The sequence below is a fragment of the Dipodomys ordii genome, unplaced genomic scaffold (genome assembly GCF_000151885.1).
Source record: "Dipodomys ordii isolate 6190 unplaced genomic scaffold, Dord_2.0 Scaffold45, whole genome shotgun sequence".
In the NCBI taxonomy this organism is placed as follows: Eukaryota; Metazoa; Chordata; class Mammalia; order Rodentia; family Heteromyidae; genus Dipodomys; species Dipodomys ordii.
Window position 1 is genome coordinate 5037665 of NW_012267261.1, and position 15380 is coordinate 5053044.

A 15380-nucleotide genomic window follows, 5' to 3' on the forward strand; every position below is an offset into this window, starting at 1 on the left:
TTTCCTATACTCTGATCTGATGGACTATGTCCTCCTCAACTTAACTAGGCTTGAGAAAAACATATTTCCTCTAAGATTATATGAGCTTGTGTACCCTTCATTCCAAATCAAATGATGGAAACAGCCAATGAACTGTATGCACAAGTGCTCAATCCAAGATGATTGATTTGCCACTAACCCATACAGCTGTTGAACTTAAATGAATTAAAATGAAATACAATTAAATGTTCATGTTTTAATAATGATGCATGGCTAAGTGCTACCATATTGGACAGTGTACAACTAGAATATTTTTACTTTCTAAGAAAGCTTTTAGACAGCCTTGATTAACAGAAAAAGTAAGATTAAGGGGCATTCTTACCTAACCCTCCTGAGTTAAGTCAAACTCTTGAGAAAGCTGCATTAAAAAAGCCTTACCACCATTACTTACTTCATGGTACATGTATATACCTAGGCCATAGAAAAAGGCCACAACACCGAGGCAAGCCAGGAACACCATGAACTTGAAGGCATCGCTGTATAGTTTGAAGTTCAGAGGCCGAGGGTACAGGATGGATCTCACCAAGTCTCCTTTTGCTGTGTTATAACCTACATGAAGATGATCACAGACAAGTAAAATCTTTTAATCTAATTTTTCTCCAAGTCCAAAGTGGGTGGGCTATTGGAGTGTGGACTGAATGAAATAGAATTGTTCTGACCTAACATTATATTTGCCTTCTCTGTTGTAAGTTTTTGGGAACAATCAATGTACCTCACTCTGTTTAGTTCTTCTTGTTCCTTGGGTCAGCGCCTTGTGGGCAATATCTCATCCACCCATGGGCTGAGAAAAATTAGACTAGGAAATTGAAGAAACTAGATGCCAAGAGAAGAAGAATATAAAGCAGATATATCTTGAAAACAGAAAGATAAGAATAATTGCAAATTAAGAAAAAAAGCATTTTGCAGGGTAAGTTCTTAAGTGTGTGTGTGTGTGTGTGTGTGTGTGTGTGTGTGTGTGTGTGTGTGTGTAAGGCTTCTGTATATGTTTTGTGCTCCAAAATCTTTCCCATTTTCTTAGAAGTTCAGACTTCCAAGTACAGTATTCAACGTTCTCTTTTATCTAATTTACTTCTTCCTTACTGGACTGATCTCATAACTATTCACTGGTTCCTATAGATGCTTGTACTTCCTTCTTTTGTATTTTGTAAACACAATTAGCCTATTCTTCCAGCTTTAAAAAAATAAGTTTTGTGAAACTATCGTACAGAGGGGTTACAGTTATATGAGCAAGGTAATGAGTACATTTCTTATCAAGCATTGTTGCCTCTTCCTTTGTTTTTCTCCTACCATCCCTTCCCTCCCACCTCCTCAACTACACTCCCTCCCACCTTCCACCTAAATTGTAAAGTTTGTTTTTCAACATAACATCTTGTACATCTCATTGTTGCAATGGGTCAACCTGTATCCCCTCCCCAAATTATATCAACATCAAATACAGTGAAAACAGGGGTTATACTGTGGGGGAGGGACATACAAAGCAACAAAAAAAATCACATGGTACCTTATAAATATGTCAGAACATTATAAGGGAATACTTCTCAAACCTTTATGCTAGTAAATTTGAGAATCTGGAAGAAATGGACAATTTCCTAGCAAATATCAACATGCCGAAACTAAACCAAGATGAGTTACACCAACTTAACAGACCCATATCAAGCATTGAAATAGAAACAGCAATAAGAGACCTCCCATCTAAGAAAAGCCCAGGACCAGATGGATTTACAGCGGAATTCTACAAGACCTTCAAAGCAGAACTCACACCAATACTCCTCCAACTCTTCTATGAAATTGAAAGAGAAAGTTTACTACTGAACTCTTTCTATGAAGCCATTCATAACCCTCATCCCAAAACCAGGCAGACTCATCAAAGAAGAGAACTATAGACCCATTTCTTTGATGAACATTGATGCAAAACTTCTCAACAAAATTTTGGTCAATCAACTTCAGCAATTCATCCAAACAATCATATACCACAATCAAACAGGATTCATTTCAGGGATGCAAAGCTGGTTCAATATATTCAAATCAATTAGTATAATTCACTACATCAACAAGAGAAAGGAAAAGAACCACATGGTTATCTCAATAGATGAAGATAAAGCATTTGACAAGATCCATCACCCCTTTGTGATGAAGGCTCTGGAAAAATTAGGAATCCATAGAACATTACTCAATACAATAAAGGCTGTATATGACAAACCTTCAGTCAACATTATACTTAATGGTAAAAAACTAGAGCCATTTCCTCTAAAGTCAGGCATGAGACAAGGATGCCACTCTCTCCGCTTCTCTTCAATTTAGTATTCGAATGCTAGCCATAGCAATAAGACAAGATACAAACATAAAGAGGATCCAAATAGGGAAAGATGAAGAAAATTCTTCCAGCTTTATGTCTTTAAGTAAATGCTTGCCATCCCATCAAGCTTGGTTTAACATGCCACATCACCAAATAAGTGTTTCCAGGATATTACTTCCATACTTCTTATCCAAAACAATTATCTCATTACTTGGAGTCCATGTAACACTTGGTAATATGACATCTATCATCACCCATGTTTTACTTAGCTATAAGTCCATCTGTTTCCAGAAACAAAGTATAATCTCTTTAGTGTATATTACACATTATTTATTAAGCCCTCAGTTCACACCATCTAGTAAATACCTGAATTATTGGCTGCAATGATTGAGCACTAAATACTCTAGGTATGAGTCAGAATTGTAAGCATAAAGTTCATTTTATTCCTACTATGTGAGGGACACTTGGTCTTCTTAAACATGACCTTTTGTCTTTGCAGAATAAGGTAATAGTTTGAGAGTCTAAAATCTACCAACTGGTTTTAATGCAAAACCAAAAAAGGTTATGTTTTAATGAAAAAAATCTGTTAGGACAATTGAATAACAGGCCAAAATAAAACATGGTGACATAGAAGGGCACATTGTGTTTTAAGTCTGTGACTATGTGAAATAGCAGAAACAAGTCAGGAATGAGAACACCAGGTTAGGACCAAGCCACAGAAATCCTTCGTAGTGAAATGCTATGTAAAAGACTAAACAATTGCTGCTATCTATGGAAAGGGTTTGGGTATGGTAGGTGTGAGCTATTCCAAGCTAGGTTTTGAAAGTGTGACTTTGGTGTCAGGTTGAGGAACAGTTTAGAAAAAGGTTAGGACAAATGTTGAAATTGCTCAAAAAACAATGTTTTGTTGTAATATTCAAGACATGAAATGATGAAAGCCTATACAAATTAGGAACCACTGAGAGGAAGGGCGGGGACCAGGACTAAAAAGGTACCACTAGAAGGCATCAATCAAATGCTGCACACAGCCAATGAACCATGTTTGCTCATTTGGTCTGAGATAAAGTGAGGAGTTAAAGATGCTATTAAGAGCCTAGACAGTTATACTGTGAACAGAGGCAAGACAGGAGGGTGAGTTTCCATTTAGATAAATGACTTTTGTGTCTATATAGCAACCTGGAGGTGTTGTACAGCTGGGAGTTTGATACTCAGTCTACCATGCAAGCTTTTGAAAAGGAAAGGCCCTCGGTCATTTTGGTTGACTTTTTTTTAAATCACTCAAAGCAAACACGGAGGCAATCATGACTCAAAGCAAGCATCAGGCAATACATCAAAGCAATACAGCAAGCCTATGGACACAAGCCAAGCTATGCGCCTAGTTTTGTCTTTCAGAACATTTCTATCATCTGTACCTAGCATTCATCTCATCACATCCAAGGTCTAAACTAATAAACCATTCAGATCAAATGGTAGAAACTTGGAATAAAAAGGTCTGGTTAGAAAAGAGTATGGCTGGTTAGAAAAGAGAAGGTGGCAGGTTGTAAACTCCTAAACAAAATTTCCCTAATCCACTTCTGCTTGCCACTAAACATGACTTCAGTTTACAAAAATAGAACCCACTAACCTGTTTGTAGTACAACAGCTCTGACTGGGCCCTGACCAGAGGGCCTGACCTGAATCACTTCTGTTCCACAGAAAAGCACGTGTTTCCGGTAGTCCTCCAGACTGTGGGATTTCCAAGGCATGGTGTTGTCTGTGTGGGACAATGGTGTCTTTGTCACAGGTATACTTTCTCCTAAAAAAGATTGCATTTATTTCTGTTGATTCTGGGTAAACTCCGAGAGTTATATGAAATTATTACTCACCATTTTTAAGAAATTATACAACACTCTGAATGTCTATCCCCTGAATCAGATGATGGTTAAGCATGCTGGTAATGCAAGCAAAGGTAGACTCTTTTCTATTTCAAATATTTGTCTTAGATCTGTTTATCTTTGCTATCCTTAACCTGAATGGCGTGGAGTCATTTAAAGATGTCAGCTCCCAAGCACTGAGTGAATCTACTATATTATAGACAGTAAAAGATTTGGGAATAACATGGCTACTCATTGTTATTTGCCTTGCATTCGCCTGCTTATCCATTCATCCATTCCAAGTGTTCATTCTGTACTAGGAACTATATTGGGTGACGAGAGCATGATAAACAAACAAGACACACAGAAACCCTGTCCTCATACAGACAAGAAATCCTGGCTAGAAAATAGGTGAATTACTAGGTGAATCCTGTCCATCCTCCCCTTCATTATTCTATTCTTTTGCTGAAAATTCTTAGGCTTTCCCCTTTTTACCATTATTAAATAAAGCCCAACTCTTTTTATTATTTTTAAGTAAGTACTTGTACAAAGGGGTTTCAATTCCACAAGTCAGGTTATAAGTACAATGTATTTTGTTCAATGACTCTTGGTCCATCATTCCCCCTCATCTTTCCCCCATCCCGTACTATACTTGAGCCCAAACTCTTTTTAGACAGTCAATTCCAGTAAACCGGGGCTCCTATTCTTCCCTTTACTGACTCCCTTCCTGCTGCTATCAGTTCTCTTCCTTTCCCTGATGTCTGTAAGACAGAATATGCAAGGTACAAAGAAAATTGGCTGAGTGTACAGAAAAGACAAATTTTACAGACAAAATAAAAATGTTAATAACACTTCCTGGCTCACAGATTTAAAATTCCATCACTTTCCTACAAAATGTTTAATTAGAGAGATATTTTTATCACCTTTCTAATTCTGAAATTATACTATGTTGATGATGGTTATAGATTTATAGAGTTATATTTCTAGATAATAACTGATGACAGGGACTTTGACATATGTAACTTTTCATACTTATCATTATCCTTAGTGGTATATAGTAGGTTTAAAATAGATATTTTTGCGCAACTGCACAGATTAATTAAATAAAAGCAATTACTAAGGTCTTTCTATTATTGTTTTTTCAACACTAGTTTCCTACCATAGTATATTTTTCACAATATAAGGTGCAAGAAGCCATAAAATTTTTATCAGTATTTTTGAATATTGTTCAGGAAATTCCTTTTAGCCAAGCATTATCTCTGTACCATTTTCTCTAAAACAGTTATGATACTCACTTGTTGTATGGGCTTACCAACTGAATTTTAAATGACTTTGTAAAACAGGGGTAGAACCTTTTGACAAATCTCTGAATCATCATACCACGTTGCTTTAGGAATTAGGTAGATACAGAGAACTTATTCTACCTTTGTATCAGAGATATTAGTTTACAGTCTACACTTTGGCTACACAGGCAATGAAAATGGCAATAGACAGATGTTGGTTAATCACAAATGAAAATCATCTGGAGATTATGTCCCAAAGACCACGGTCAAATTAAATGTTGTTACACAGAGATAGTTTTCAAGTCTTTTTATTACTGTTTACAGAAGAAATCTCATGTTTCAGGCCTACTTGGGAGCCCCCCAAAGGAAGGATTTACCTATAGAAGACTGGGGTTTAAGAAAGTGAGGCTGTTTTGGAGGAAAGTACTGTCATCACTCACTGTCAACTGTGGAGCTGGCTTTTGGGACCAAAAGACCCTTGCTGCTGTCAGATGGAGAATCTCTCTCTTGTCCCCAAGGAGCTAGCTGCATCTTCATGGTGACAGTATTTGAAATGTCCTGTTCTCTTTATTTACATTTCTTCTTCAAGAAAAAGAAGGCAGAAAGGGAGTAGAAGTTCTGACTTATCTGCTGATTATAAGCTTGTCTGACTGCGTATGAATGTGGAAAATTTGACAAGGGGAATTTTTATATTCCAGCTCAGCTGGCTATATATTTCCTGCACAGAAAATTCGTAGTTTAATGAGAAGAGGGAGGGGGAGGAGAATAGTGGCAGTCTGAAAGCCAACTCTCTCCTCCAGAATTATCCCTAAGAGAATGAGGAGGCAGTGGTCATAAGTCTATTCTCTGGGTACAAAATTTTCAGGTCTTAATATTTTGTTTTTCTAAATAAAATGTAATTCTTGAGAGGTGTGGTGGCTCAGGTTTGTAAATGTGGCACTCAGAAGGCTTAAACAGGAGAATCATATTCCAGACCAGCCTGGACTCTATAGTGAGACCCTGTCTCAAAAATACAAAACTAAACACCCACATAATTGTTGGAAATCTCTGCCACTTGTGTATTGTCATTTTCTCTTCCTTCCACTAAATGTTAGCTCCACATAGGCAGAAAATCCCTTCTGCCTCCTCAGGACAGTAACTCTAGTAGATTGCATCTTAATAAACATTTGTGAGGTGAGTGAATGAACATATTAACAAAGTGAATCCAGATCTCAAATGCATTGCTTTTTTATGTGACCAAAAGCAAATTATTCATCAGCTCTGAGTTGGGATTCACTAACTTTAAAAAAGTTGCAGAATGAATGAGATAACATTTAAAAAATATTAGTGCAAAGTCTCATACATATGAAGAAATAAGAAAAGTTAGCTATTGCTCTAAGAGAAAAAAATTTAAATATGTTTTATGGTATTGTAGAGGTGATGTACAGAGGGGTTATAGTTACATATGTCATGTAATATGTACATTTCTTTTTGAACCATACCATCCCTTCCCTAGCTCTCATTTTTTCCAAGAGAAAAATTTGAAATATCATTACATTCTCCTTCCATGAGGATATAAAAACTGAGGGCAGGTGGCAGTCAGGTTGACTCTCTTTCCAGGGAGACAGGCTCACACAGCTTCACAGCTTCAGAGTAGAGCAGAAACGGCAGGAAGAAGAGCTACACTACAGCATAAGCCCCTCCTCTATGTCCCATTCTTAGGGAAGCCACAAAAGCATTGAGGAGCTGTTAACTGATGGGAATAACTGAGAATACTCCAAGGATGGCATAGTGAATACTTGCAAAGGTGCTACAAATAAAGCCAAGTGCTAGTGGCTCACACCTATAATCCTAGCTACTCAGGAAATTGAGATCTGAAGATCATTGTCTGAACCCAGCCTGGGGAGGACCATTTGTGAGACTCTTTATCTCCAAATTAATCACACAAAAAAAACACCAGAATTGAGCTGTGGCTCCTGAGCTTTTGACATAGCTGAATTTCAGCGATAGGGTTGGGCAGAGGAGATGGGAAGGAGGAAGTCCTACATTGGTGGGTACGGTGAGTAGGGATATTAGGTAGAGAGTAAAGGGGAAGGGAGGGAGGGGAAGGCAGCAGCCTTAGAATCATCTTCCCTCCTATTAGATCCTTTGTGTTTGTGGGCCCGTGCCACTCTCTAGTCTCACTTTTCCTTTGCTCACGAAGCAACCTGGTCTCTCTTCACCCCAGTTCTTTTTTTTTTTTCATTTTACCATGCAAGTTTATTTCTGATAAAGCACAAGCTTAATGGTTAAATACAAAGAAACAGTGCTACTTTATTAAAATACTGAGTTTATTTCCCGTGTATATTTTTACCCCACCATCTTCACATCTGACCATCACTTCTACTAGGCCCACCATAGCATTCCACACATACTTAAGTCCAAGCACAGGGCGGAGCTCCATCTTTAAAAACTAAACAGGCATTTTGGACAACAGGTTCTTGGCAGTGGGAGCCTGAACAACATTTATCAAACACAGTAGGGAAATCACCCCAGTTCTTTTATTTGTACATTGGTGTTTTAATAACAGTTCATCTAATTTGTTTCGTGTCATAAGTGAACTTATACATGACTTATAAAATAGAACTTTCTATAGAAATGCTAGTAATTTCTATACTTACTGCTACATAAAAATTTACTATATAGGCAAATGCTTATTTTGTGTATACCCCGACACACTCATATACACACCTGAGTCATATTTGTGAACAAACACCAAGGACTACCTTTTTGGTTTTTTTTTGGGGGGGGGGGTCCGGTCATGGGGCCTGAACTCTGGGCCTGGGCACTGTCCCTCAACTCTTCAGCTCAAGGCTAGTGTTCTACCACTTGAGCCACAGCGCCACTTTCAGCTTTTTTTTTTCTGCTTATGTGGTGCTGAGGAATGGATCCCAGGGCCTCAGGCATGCAAGGCAAGTGCTCTACCACTGAGCCACCTTCCCAGCCCCAGGGCTACCTTTTTGGTTTCAGGAAGTTAGCTCTAATCTTCTGAATTGTTCACAGTCCTTTTCTTAAATATAGAGGAAGACCTTGCTGTGTGCTGAGCATGCTGGAACTTGAATGATTATGAGGAAACTAATTTACATCTCTGTCTGCAAAATTGGCTTTCATTTTGCAGTACTTAGGCTTCATACATGCTAGTGCTGGTGACAGTTTCCAGAAGTGGACTTTAGGAAAAGCCACTTACCAGTAACGGTCATGGAGGTTAATTTTGAACATTTTGTTGCATGGCAGCATGATTCAGCATTTATAATTTTCTGGAACTCTTTAAGTTCCCTTAAACCAAGGCAAGTTCTGTAGCCCCGGTCTGTGAGAAGAGCAAGAGAAGACTTAAGGTAGGGACCTTTCTGCCTGGCCTGCCTGTGATTCCACTGTTCCGCACTGCCAATCTGCTGGGAGATGAGAGGCACTGCAGCATTTGAGTGAAGACAGTGTTCCATGAGCCTGATGTTTGTCTGTTGGTTGCTATGGCAACATGCTGGATAAAAGATATGATCAGTATGCAAATCCTCATTGCAATCATTATAAGGAAGTTAGATTCTAGTGCATTAAAGAGGTATTTTGTAATTATACCGAATATATTTATGTTTACTACATTTTCCAGTCTCATTTTTAAATTAAGAGACCTATTTTTAATGTGAATTCTGCATCTGCCAAACAACTTAGAAGCAGATAATAAATGTCCATTATATTGAAGTTTTTTGTGTGCTTCCCTCCTCTTCCCAGCCCCAAGTTTATACCACTTGGAAACAGAAAAAACTTAATGGCCTGTAAGCAGATAAATAGTTTTGATTTTTGTGTTGCTACATAATCTCCTTTATATGCTGCATTTTGTGGTTTTTATAAGCTAAAGGATATTTTATAAATAGTACCTGCCCAGTTAGATAGATACAAGTAGACTTTTAAAAACTACAAATGAGAAGTAGGACCACTTGAACTGAAACTAGAAGCCCCATTTCCTTTCCAGTGAGATCAATTAGATGTGCAAATCTAAACCAGACAGAACTCTGATTCCGTCTTTGTTCCTAAGAGTTAGGAACCAAAGCCTGAGTAGTTTTTTTTTTTTTTTGTCGGTCGTGGGGCTTGAACTCTGGGTCTGGGCGCTGTCCCTCAGCTCTTCAGCTCAAGGCGAGCGCTCTACCATTTGAGCTACAGTGCCACTTCCGGTTTTTTGGTGGTTTATTGGAGATAGGAGTCTCACGGTCTTTCCTGCCCAGGCTGGCTTTGAACCGCGATCCTCAGATCTCAGCCTCCTGAGTAGCTAGGATTACAGGCGTGAGCCACCAGCGCCCGCCCCATGAGTAGTTTTTCATCCATTGTGTATGAGGCTAGATGACATCTCCACATTTTTCTGACTGTGAAGGTTGGTGGTTTTTAGGTTGTGTCTTGTTTTTGTATGGATATAAGCCACCCTCTAACATGTTCAAACTTCTTTCATTAATCACATAGAAGAGTAAGGAGTTCTTCCAGTTCTGTTTTTATTGTGGCTTAATTCTTCTTATTATGCATCGCCTGCTTATATATATTATGTCTCTATGTGAATGAAAAGTCTGGATTCATTTCCCTCATCTGTCCTTGGATATCTGAGCATGGGGCCTGGTGAAAGGTTGAAAAATATATGTTGATCTCACCTCATAACAATTGACCTCATGTTAGGCAGGAAGGAGGAAGCTCAATGATAACTGCCTACCTGTGAGCATGCCTTCATTCATTACACAGCTCCCATCAATGAGAACAGCATCACATGGCATTTGAAACTTCCCTGGAAGAATAAGAATATCTCCAGGAACCAAGAGACGAGATTTCAGTTCCTGCAAACCTACAAACAATGAAATTTTAATGACTCACTGACATTTACTGAAGAATTCAGAAGACTAAGAATTCTCATCAACCTGTTGGCCAGAAAGTTGTCTACCTGTTTGCCTGCTCCAGCCCTAGCCCAGTCACCTGAAAATCCCAAGAGAATTGGGATTAAAGAGCTGATGCATCAGATATAGCAGAGGAATAATCAGTCACAAAATCTTAGTTTGATCCTAATACCTGGTCAGTGTCTTTGAGGGCCTTGGTCAATACAGAAGTGTCAGTTAGGTGTTGCTTGCTCTTAATCTGTGTTCCTAACATGCTATGGCATAATACGTCTCTTAAATTTTCCAGAGAGTTTCTGTTGACTTGGAGGGGGCACTGTTGTTGCTGTTGTTGTTGTTGTTTTCAATGAATTGTCTATTTTATTGTTAGATAGACAGACAGACAGACAGACAGACAGACAGACAGACAGACAGACAGACAGACAGACAGACAGACAGACAGATAGACAGATAGACAGATAGATAGATAGATAGATAGATAGATAGATAGATAGATAGATAGATAGATAGATAGATAGATAGATAGATTGTAAGGGTGATGTACAGAGGGGTTACATAAGTACATAACTCAAACGTAAGCATGAGTTAAGTAATGAATACATTTCTTTTTGAACAGTGTCACTCCTTCACTCTCTCCCAGTTTGTCCCTCCCATTCCCACCCACAAGTTGTATAGCTCATTTTCAACATCACGGCTAGTGAGTATTACTGCTGGATTTGTACACCCTCTGTCCCATCCTTTCTGTGCCCCTTACTCACCCAGAAACAGATAAGATAAACTTACAAACAAGAAAAAAGATGCAGACAACAAAAACAGCAACAAAGGAAAAAAAATCTCTTGTTTCCATTTCAAAATATGTTATTTTATCTGACCATAGGCACGTAGCTCTTGAGCCTTTGTGATCTGCTTACCCAAAGTCAGACATGGTAGTGTATGTCTGTAATCCCACAGGGCAAAGGCAGAAGGATTGGGAATTTGAGGCCAGCCCAGAAAAGGTTATGGAGACACTATCTCAAACACAAAACTAAAGGTCTGGAGTATGACTTAAGTGTTAGAGTGCTTGCCTAGCAATCACAAAGTCCTTCGTTCTTTCCCCAGTACTCTCTACCTTCAAGGAAAAAGCTTACCCAATAATAGTCTTATGAATGAAATAAATGAAATATGGATGGTAGAGAACATTTTCAGTAATCCAAACATTGGGCTGGGATGAAGGCCAAGCAAGCATGAGGCCTGGGGTATGAAGTGAAACAAGATAGTCACTAGCAGGGCGTCATTGCTATAAGGTTAGTATCAGAATGTTCTTGCCTCAGATTTTACGACTTGTTTGTCTCACCCTAGTCCCAGTACTATGCTCAATCAGAAAATCTTCAGTCAGGCAGTGCTGGCTCATGTCTATATTCCTAGCTACTCAGGAGGTTGAGATCTGAGAGTCATCATTCAAAGCCAGGTTGAGCAGATAAAATCTCCAGACATTTTATCTCCCATTAGCCAGCAAAAATCAAGAACTGGAGGCAAGGCTCAAGCGGTAGCATACCAACTGTGATCGAAAAGCAAATAAGAACACAAGACCCTGAATTCAAGCTTTCATACCAAACAGACAAACAACAATAACAAAAAGACTAACTCTCCTTAATTAATACCTCGGGAGAAATGAGACAGTAGTATGCTGAAGGCAAAAGACATCACTTACCTTTGTCTTTTACAAAGATCGTAACCTGGACTTTGTTGTGATCCTCCACGAGGTTGTGCAGCTTCACTGATTGCTACCAATGGAAAGTCAGAGACATCGGAAAGTCCATGTCTTGAGAACCATACAATCTAATGCTTCCCAAGCCCACTTGTGAGAAAGCCAGCCACCTGGCCCTCCACATGCAGAAGCAATCAAATTCATTAGTTGAACACTATTTTACTCCTAGGAAAAAGAATGCACAGACTCTGCCTCAGGACCTAAGCCAAGGGTCCAAGGTTTCACTGGCTGAGGCTGCACGTGTGGGCTGAGGAAAAATAGCAATGCACAGATTATGACTTTCCTCCTGTTTCCCAGCCTGGAAGCCACAAAGCTACATTGAATCTGTAAGTGCCTCCCACTTATAGGAGCTGACAGAGATTTATGCTGAGCCACCCCCCTGTGAAGAGCTATGCATGTCCATGCTGGCAGAGTTGCAAATGGAAATGTGCTGCCAGGTCTTGAATCCCAGTGCTGCCATTTATGACTTAACCTGTTTAACACCCTTTGAGCTCCTGTGAAAAGAGTGATGATAAAGTGTATCTACTTTATAGAAGTTAAATCATGTAGCACTATGTATTATTCACTGTGTAAGTATACACTGGGAAAGACCATATGACAGACATCAGCTGGCAAAACTTGCTGGGTACAGAATTGACTGATATATGCTTTTGTAAAACAGAAAAGACAATGGGACCAAGAAAGAGATGGAACACTGTCTCCTATGAGAATCCAGGAGACAGGAAGGAGGAGTTAAGAGATTTCATGTACACACTTCTGCCAACTGTCATCCTGAGTCAATGTGACCCTGGGCCAGCCAGGGCAGGGCAGTGGCTTAGGAAGACACTGGATGTCAGTGACTTGAATGCTTCTAAAAAGAAGTTTGAAAGATTGCCAACAGTATTCTCCTACAGCTGAACCTAACCATACTGTGTTTTCCTTTCAGGTGCTAAGTCATTTTGCTCTATTTTGATGTTGATTCTTACAAATGTCATATGGGGTTAAGATTGACTTTGCTTACATTTATTCAACATTCCCTAAGAGATTCAGTGTTAATATTTATAGGAAATTTTTTATTATTTACTTCAGTTCTTCATGAAAAGCTAAAACTTAGACTAACTTGGGTCAGTTGAGTGGAAAAAGTTATATTACTGTTGGTTAACAATGAATATAATGAATATGTATTCATGAATACACATTCGATGTTCTAAGGTGGCTTCCTAAGGTTTGTGTGGGATGTGTATGTAAATGAGGGGTTACAGAGAGCAAGCCAGCTGAAAATCTGTGTTGAAAGCAGTAGTGTCAGTTAGGACTCCTGAACTGTAAGTCTGGCTTACCCGCTGGCCAGCCACGTTTCACCTTATATAAGTTAGTCATTCCTTTTGTAAACCAATAGCATTAAATTGGATTAATTTCAAGTTACTTTCAAGCTCATTATCAAAAATGATTTGATAATGATTTATTTTATGTCAGAGATTGATCTAAAACCCTTAAGGTTTCATAAAAAAATACAAAAGGTGTAGAATTGACTTAAATTATTTTTATGATTATTTTAAATGTCAAATAGCTCCTATGTGCTGAAAACTGTTGTCAGCACTATTATTTAATTTTTAAAACCTTGGAAATTATTTTAGAATGGCAGTGATATAAAAGCAAAACCAGAGAAACTGGGGGTTGGGAATGTCAAAGTAACTTGCCCACAATCATGCACTTTTTAAGAATTGAGACTGATAAAATCAGGCTCATCTGACCCTCAACCATTTTCTGTTGATGCTCCCACTGCTTGAAAATAGGTTTTCCCTCCCATAAGAAGATAAATACCCTTCCTTCTACATTTCTTCAAGTTATTTTCTTGTTCAGTAACTCTTTCAATCAATGCCAGCGTAACTTCAGCCTCGCTTAAGCGGATGATAATCAACATATTTGGAAGTGGTGAAGGATGAGTTAATAGTCCTTGACTGTAATTCTCAAGCCTCATTATGCTGTAAAGCTGGATTTGTTTATCAGATTTAACATTCTGCATAGCCTGCTATGTTATTGAGAGGACTATTCCCTAGAATATTCAGCCCAGCTTTCTACTAGCAGACTCTTTCTCATCCTTCTCATAAAGCCCTGCTTTAATGTCATCTCTATCCCCTAAGTTCCCTCAACCCCAAGAATAATGCATGGTTCTGCTCCCTATGCTTCTGTACTGATAAATTACAGAACTGCCTGTTGTCAAGAATCCCCTGCAAGGCTGGCAGGACACAGGAGAAAGGGATTGATCATGTGGCCACCTGTGCAGCCCTAGAGTCTATCACGTAGGAGGCTCTCTGCGCATATGTATTTAATAGAACTGAATGCTTTTACTTCGCCCAACTACACTGGAGTAGGATAATGTTAGCATCCTCAGAGCTGATGTACTCAGAAACTCTATGTGCATTGGTTTCTATGACAACCAGCCAGCTAGGAAAAGGCAAGTGTTGTGAGGCTTGCTATGATTGCAAAGTTCGTTGCCTGATTTTCATTAGGCCCCCTCTGGTTTCTCTAGTTCCTCTTCAGTGGGATCAGGATCAGTTTCCAAGATTAATTTGCATATTGTTATTATTCGGCATCTGTTGCTGAGTGTCTTTGTGTTTGCTGTGGATGGATGTCCTCCAGAGATGAGTAGGGAGGGCATTTCACTTGTGACTGAAGACAAAGCCCTGGGGGCCAGAAACTCTCATTATCTGTGATCATTTTAGTACCCCACCTTTTCCCGACACCTCACTCTCAGAGTGAAACTTTTGAGCTAAGGAACTGCAGCTGGAGTTTCTTGATTTAGGTAAGTTAGGTAGGGTCTATGCAGCATGATTTGGGCCTACAGTAGCATGTCCAGGAAGATACCTCCTTGCAGTTCTGCGAACATCCTAACAGCTCTTCATATCATAATTTTCAAAAGCTTGTGTTTGGGCTAGGAATATGGCTTAGTGGTAGAATGCTTGTCTAACATGCATGAATCCCTGGGTTCAATTTCTCAGTACCACATAAGCAGAAAAAGCCAGAAGTAGTGCTGTGGCTCAAGTGGTAGAGTGCTAGCCTTGAGCAAAAGAAGCTCAGGGACAATGCCCAGTCCCTGAGTCCAAGCCGCAGGACTGGAAAAAAAAAAAGAGCTTGGGTTTGTTTAGCTAAGTCTAATTCAGTGAAATGATGGAATTTAGTATAGTTCAATACACTGATTTGGAGATGGCAATGAAGGCTCCTTCCTGCATTTCTGCCAACCTCCTCTCTGCAGATAGATATTACTGTCACAATGAAGTCCATGGGATAGCTTGAGAATGT

General features: G+C 39.1%; 1 protein-coding gene across 1 annotated transcript in view; it reads right to left on the reverse strand.

Moving 5' to 3' along the window:
* The window catches only part of Atp13a5 (ATPase type 13A5), an 81939-nt gene that overhangs the window by 50247 nt on the left and 16312 nt on the right, over window positions 1–15380 (reverse strand). The window contains exons 8-11 of the mRNA XM_013019303.1: window positions 12045–12117; window positions 10180–10308; window positions 3960–4130; window positions 431–588 (exon numbers count right to left, since the gene is read on the reverse strand). Coding sequence (XP_012874757.1) covers window positions 431–588; window positions 3960–4130; window positions 10180–10308; window positions 12045–12117 — 531 coding nt within the window. The remainder of the gene's footprint in view (window positions 1–430; window positions 589–3959; window positions 4131–10179; window positions 10309–12044; window positions 12118–15380) is intronic.